The following is a 7,427-nucleotide window of genomic DNA, read 5'->3' on the forward strand; positions in this document are numbered from 1 at the left end:
CTGCCTTTTTCTCTGCCTCTCCAAATGCTGCTGCCTTCCAGGGTTCTGTTTAATTATACTTCTGGGGAGAGTCTCCTCTAGTTTTCTAACCAACACCGATTCTTCTCACACCATTTAGTCAATAGAACAATTTAACACTTAATTAGAAATCTTTGAAAGTGTATTAATCCCATCTAGTAGAATATGTAACCATCTACTTAAAACTTAACCAAAAATTACTTTTTAATACTTCTCTTTTTGTTAAATAATAGGAAGAAAGACATCTCCAACATTCCCCTGGAATGTTCGCTTCAACATATTGCCATATAGGGGCTGAAGCCCATTTGCAAACTGACAAATGAATCCTTTCCAAATCAGAAGAGAAGGGAAGAAAACTGGATTTGGGCATCTCAAAAAATAATGAAAATATGTTGAAAATGATTTTTACAGATTTGACTGGTGTTCATACACTTGTGTTAAGCTAGTGTGCTAGGCCCCGTGGCAACCTGTTACGATGGCTGCCAAGAAGACAGGCCTTGGCTCGTGTGTGTCAGGACAGATGAGAATCAGCATCTTCTGACTGCTGTATGAGGCATGTCGAGCCGCCTGTGTTGCTAGTTCACGTATTAGTTGAATGACCGTGACCAGAATTTCTTAATTAAATACAGACTACCTATTTTTTAAATATTGCTCAAATAAGATTTTGCTACGGACCTACATTCTCTCCCTGTAAATTGTTTGTTCTTGTTAATATTGCCTGCCTGATCATACGGAGATATACAAATATATATTTAAAAATTAGTGCAGAAATCTGCCCATAAAAAGTATGTAATAAAAAACACATAGGCCTTCTCCATAGAGAAAGGGGTTTGTTTGGAGGATTTTAATTTGGGCAGAAACACAAGTTACTTAGCAAGGAATGGCGTTGATATCAAGATGGATCTATGAGAGTGTTATAGAACATTCATTTTTATACAAGTACATTGGTCTGGACACACACATGCTTGTATGTGCATGGAAGGGTGCCCTAGAAACTTAATAGCCCTAAAGTGGCCTTGAGTAGGGATAAGAAGTAGGCTTTTCATGTACATTGTTGTTGTTGTTTTTTACTATTTAAAATCTATACTTGACTCTTTATCAGTATCCCGTTGTACTTTTACATTTTTTATTAGTTCAGATTTTAATTAGAAAGTAATATTTTCATGACTTAATAGCTCCAAAGGTGTAAACTGAAGCTTATTTGCCCTAAATCAGAATTAAGTGAGAAAAAATAGTATACATTTAAGCCATTATTTCCTTTGGGCTGGTAATAAGAAAGCCCTTGAACATCAGAGCTTCCAACCGCAGACTTGTGTTTTTGAATTTAACCGGCCTTTTTGAAACTGTCATGCTGAACTCTCATTGGTTGTTTCCGTTTTCCTAGCAACTTGCCCATTTGATTTCTTCCTTTCCTCTGCTTCCTTCTTTTTATTTCCTTGCTTTCCCACTTCACCTTACTACACATTGCCGATTCAAATCTAACCTGTTAGCACAGAGCAAATGAGTCCTGTTTTCTACTTGAGTGCATCGATTTAGAGTAATCAACTGTTTTGTTCATTCGCTTTCTTGCTGATTGAATCAATCATTTAAGTCTCTTTCGGAAGTTTCAATGATTTATGTTAATTTTTTAAATGATTACTAATCTTCAACCCTATTATATTACTTAGCATTAGTCAGGAATGCCAGTTACTGACTAAATATGACAGTCATAACAAGATCTAATAGTAAGGCAAAACTAATTGCTTATTGTATATATAAATATATCATTTTAAAAACATGGTAAATTATAATTGAGAAGCAAGTTGAGGCATTAGACTTGACAAACAAAATACATAATATGAAATGTAAACACTCAAAATGTATCTTCCTGCATATTTTCTATACCAGTGTCCAACATCGAATATGATAACTATATCAAATTAGAATTCATTAAGGGTTCAAGGAAGTGAAGTGCTGCAGTTCCTCTGTGATCCTTTAAGTGCTTTCCTATTATTTAATCAAAGAGGTGTGAAATTTTAATACCCATTTCTGGTTCTCTGATTTGTAGGTGTAACAACTAATACCATCCAACCTACTCCACAAACTATTCCAGCCATTGATCCTGCACTTTTCAGTACACTTTCCCAGGGTAAGTCAGCTAAGTGTTTTATGCCAAGTAGTGTGTCTTTTGTTTTGGGGTGTGGTTTTGTAATTTTACCTGTGGAGTGTCTAAATAACTTGAAACACATTTCTTTGAATGTCCACGTTCACTATATTCTCCAGTAAGCTAAGATTATTTCATATTATCAAAATACCTAAAACTAAAGGCATTCTTTTTAATACTGTGTGTTATGTAGTAGCACAGACATGTAGCCAAAGATATCAAAGGAACTTAGATTAGTTTAGTTCAGGATTACCATGTGTTGTGATTATATTTCTCATCTGCACTGAGTGATTATATTATCTAAGAAAAGAAGAACTGACTATAATTGAAAATAAAAATCTCTTGAAGATAATGATTTTGATTGGTTGGGTCACAGGTTAGGTGACTGGCGTGTTGATTTTAATCTTTCCCACTTTTCCAGCTTTTGTATTATTTTTCTCCCAGTCCATTGTTGTGTTTATTTTGGTCTTTCACATTCAGTTTTCTTCAATGTCTAAGGGGATTGAGTTCTTTTTCTTTAGAATGAAACCTTGCTCTGTAATTTTCAGTTGCTTTACTGGGTTTGCCGTGATACCACGTCTGCAGGCTGTTTTCCTACATGAGTTTTCGGTTCTCCCCGAGTGAATGGGAACTGGACATTAAGCTACCGGCCTCTCAGTCATGGGATGAGGAGAACTTTTTTCGGAAGGGGAATGGGATGAGGTGGCACATCTGCCTTGCTGGTATCATTATGAACATAACATGAATTGCTTAAATTGTGTTTTTCTAATTTTGCACTCAATTGGCTTACTAGGATGACAGCAAAAAGGTTTATCTGTAGTTGGTTCAGAATTTAATGAAAGTTAGGGAAAATGGGAGGTTGGAAATGCGTGCTTGTCTGCTGAAGGTAACAGTGTCTCCACGCACCAAGGACTATGTTGGTGACTATACATTTAAATAGATGCAAAAATATTTTTACAGATTTGTAAGCTACAATGTTAAGGAAAACAGGGAATGACTCTTGTATGCTGTTGGTGGGACAGTTAATTGGTAAAGCTTTTCTCAAGCATTATGTCACTATCAGAATTGCAAATATAATTTTTTTGGCTCAGCTATTATACTTTTAAGAATCTGTTTTTAAAACCTACTTAGATATGGGCATAAAATGTATTTACAGAGATATTTATGTCAATATCATTTGTAGTAATAGAGAACAATCTTAAGTGTGTATTAGTGGAAAAGTGGTTAATTATGATGTCTATACTAAGAACTATTGTGCACATATTTAAACAAATTGATAACTCCATGTGAAAAGATCTAGACATAGTAAAAAAGCAATTTGCAGAACATTCTGTAGTATGGCCCTGTTTAGGGGAAAGAAAAAAAAACATTTAAAAGAAAACCATATTCTCCTATGTGTACATACGTGTGTAAATGCATAACAAAAGTCTAGAGAGTCCGCAAAAATAAATAGTGGTTTCATAACCACCATCTCTGCCATCACTACCACCTCTAGTACTTCTGATACCCCATCCTGTTACATTTTTCCACTTAGTCTTTAGTGCTTATTGCCTTTTAATAATACACACATAGTGTGTGTATTAGTATTAATGTATTTTAAATATTTCCATAATAAAATTTTGGCTGTCCCTGCAGAGGAGAATGAAATTGGAAAGGTAGGTATTTGACGCGCCCTATTTGTATTTTTACCTTGTGTACCTCTGTATAGTATTAGAGTATGAACAACTTACCTCAGAAAGTTTTTTGAGAAGTAAATGGAATATTTAAAAAGTATTTAGCATAGTGCCTGATGTAGTGAAATTCTACCTCAAATCATTGCTACTGTTGTTGCCATTATTAAGTGGCATGTTTTGGCAGTGTCTGGATATAAGGTAAGATTACAGTACTGTGCTGTGCATTTACATCCGAGATTTACTCTACGTCAGATGTTTCCCCTGCGATTCTGCCTGTGTATCCATTAAGTCACAGAATAGTAGAATACATTAGGATCAGATTATACAAGTCCTTGACATGAATTTCTAGAACTACCTAGTTAAATAGGAAAGAATCTCTAAAGACCCATTTTGGAAATATTTACAATTAAGTGTTATTCCTTGGAAACTTGGTAAGTCAACCTTGGAAAAGAACGCTTATGCCAACTGAACATGCAGGGATTTCTCTTCACACCAAATAATGTTACCTTTGATCCAGTGCTGACCAGGGCTCTCTTTCCACTGTCATAGAGAACTTGATGGATAGCTCTGGCACCTCTGTCCCCCGTTCTTGTCCTGCCCTGAGAAGGGAGAATTAGGTCTGTGATGCAGGCAGCCTTGTCTGGAGCCATCTGGAACTTAAAAGCAAAGATTTCATAAAAGAGATACTGTGTTAAACAATCTGTCTAATCCTATACACACCTTTCAGGGACGCAATATTATCTACCTCTGGTTCTGATTATGGGTTCTGGTAAATTTTAATGATAGAAAAAAGTCAACTTTTATTTTTGTGCATTAAGCAATATTTACTATTTTGAATATAAAATCAGATAAAATGAAATTGAACTTTTTCCCTTTGTATATCTTTTCCACTTTCTTTATTTGGTTTTTAAATACTAATTTAAAAGAAAAATAATTGAGACATGTTTTATTTTTATTTAAAAGTTTTAATTAAAATATTTATTTTAATGACTTATACATTATATTTTTTAAATGAAGGAATGCCTGAACTGTTACAAAATACTAGAAATAACTATTTGACATCGTTTAAGTTCTCTATATTTCTCATTGTTGAAAACAAATTACATCTCTTAAGTCTATAACTTACATTTTTATTTAAATTATAAGTTGGTTATTATCTACTTATTTTTTGAGTGATGTAATTTGTCATGTCATATTTATTACATATCTGTAATTATATTTTTTGTTATACTTTCACATAAATACTGAAATATTATAAGAAAGATCAATATTTCTGTTTTAAAATTGCATTATCATTAGTGGATAAGTTTAGTTTATTAAACTAAAATAGTAACTGAGTTCTTGCCACTGCACACATTTATCTGATTAATATACGTGATATGTCAGGAAAACAGTGCTAAAGCTAATGCTGTTAAAATAAGATTAGTCCTGAGCATTAGGGCTTTCTTCCTGCAAGTCTGGTAAATTCTGGATGCATGCCTTATATATTTAAAGATTGCCCTGAGATAGGATAGAATATTAAAACGCCAAATGAGCAGTGTTAGGGTAAACTAAATTTTTAAAGGTGTCTCTTTTACCTAGAGAGTATGTAAATCTTGGTGACTAGAGCCTCTTAATATATGTTGACAACCTATTGAAGAATCTTATAGGTATTCTGAAGCAAAAAATAAAACCTGAAGTAAGCCTGACTAAATTCTCTGCAGAACTGCAGGATAATTATTTTTTAGGTTTAATGGGTAACAAAATACATTATTAGTTCTTTATAGTCCATGCCCCTAGCCTTCTGATCAGTTCTTTTAGAATCCTCATAAAATTTTTAGGGAACATGGTATTTCAGAAGACAAAACACAAAGTATTTGATTTCATCTTTAGAAATAATATATTCAAGTATATTCAAATCTTAGATTGAGTGAAATGTTTTTAGTGTAATTTGTTTACCAAAATTATTTAGTGGGGCTCTACACATACCAGTCACATGTGTAAGTAAAACAACTTGCAGAGAAAATACATTTTGGAGAAATAATTCATAAGGGTGGTTTACTTGCTTAATTGTGTAATTTAATGATATAAAACCTCTGTTAAACCTTAGAGCTTTTTAGATGGGTGGCACAAAAATGTAAAATCTTTTTGTGCTTAAAAAACGTTAAACAACTTCTATAATATTTTCACATAAACGTTTGTTATTCCTTTTTTTTAAAAAAATTGAACATTATATTTCCAGTTCAAATGAGGATTGAGTGATTTAGTCTGTGTGTATTGTTCCATGAAAACAGAGGTGGAGCGATGTTAGCGTAAACACCAAAGCTGCTATCCTTGTCCTACAGAGTATAATTTCTTGTCATTAATTTGCCAAAATATAAAGGTTTCTAGTCTATTACTTCTGAAAAAAAAAACCCTTGCTCATATAAATTATTATATATTGGTATATGTGTGGTTTATATTAGTAAAACAATTTGATATCTTGAGAAAATTAACTTAAATACAACTGGAATTGAAAAAAAATCCTTTATGTTGTTACATAACTTCTAATATTTTCTATAATCCTGAATCTAAGCATTCACCTAACCTAAACAGAACACTTTATATTTTTGTTAATATCTTAATTACCCTTTCTCTTCTAGGGGATATCCGTCTTACACCAGAGGACTTCGCTAGAGCTCAAAAATACTGCAAATACGCTGGCAGTGCTTTGCAGTATGAAGATGTCAGCACTGCTGTGCAGAATTTACAGAAAGCCCTCAAGTTACTGACTACAGGCAGAGAGTAAAGCCTTTGTACGGCAGCGGATCCATGCGTTTTTGGTGAAAAGAACTAACAGTCCATTACTCTATATCTTCAGCCTTTCAGGAGCACAGTTTTAAGGAAGACTTCAGTTCTGTTGACGATGACAATTAAATCTGTGTCTGTGTATCAGATTCCTGTTGGAGCATTCTGCAGCAGCCTCCACCAGTTGCCGTTGCCCGTGTAGTCGATCCAGTGGTCTCGAGGTGTACAGCACTGATGCTAGCAAGACCCTGAAAATGCCCGTTGAACGCTGTTTGAAAAAATGAAAATACAGCTCTATAAAACGTGTTGGGGATAAACTTTGTATTTTAATTTACATACATTAAGGAATATTTTAATCTATAATTTGGACAGACATATTTCTTTGCTATAAAGTTCTAAATTTAACTTCTAATAAAGATTACCAGAATATTCTAGATTAGCCATGGTTTTTTTTTGTTTTGTTTTCCTCAGAATTTATAAACAAATATGAATGTCCTAAACTATTAGATGAATCTGAAAGAGATTGTGTTCAAAATTTAATTTATATTCATGTTAAATATGACCACATTGAAAATTAACATTTTTATGGAAAGCGGTAAGGTAAAGAGGTAGAACCACTTTTAGACCTAAGAATAATGTTGGTTTCCCAACTGCTTCCCCTTATCCTTTGAAGCTTAAGATGGATTGGTATTTACTTCATAGGCAGTTTGACTGCATGTATTAGAGAATAAAAAAACACTTTTAGTAACGCCTGGAGACTTGGTGCTTTAAGTTAAGATCCTCCTCTGCTGCTATGGAATGGATTCTCTAGTAGAGTGTATAGCTGT

General features: G+C 33.6%; 1 protein-coding gene across 1 annotated transcript in view; it reads left to right on the forward strand.

Moving 5' to 3' along the window:
- The window catches only part of VTA1 (vesicle trafficking 1), a 52,247-nt gene extending 45,534 nt beyond the window's left edge, over positions 1–6,713 (forward strand). Inside the window, exons 7-8 of the mRNA XM_090280680.1 lie at positions 2,066–2,146; positions 6,456–6,713. Of these exons, the coding sequence (XP_090136806.1) occupies positions 2,066–2,146; positions 6,456–6,601 (227 nt within the window). The 3' untranslated portion in view covers positions 6,602–6,713. The remainder of the gene's footprint in view (positions 1–2,065; positions 2,147–6,455) is intronic.
- Positions 6,714–7,427: the final 714 nt, after the last annotated feature.

This window comes from Furipterus horrens, unplaced genomic scaffold (assembly GCF_987537825.1).
Source record: "Furipterus horrens unplaced genomic scaffold, mFurHor1.1.pri manual_scaffold_6, whole genome shotgun sequence".
NCBI lineage: Eukaryota > Metazoa > Chordata > Mammalia > Chiroptera > Furipteridae > Furipterus > Furipterus horrens.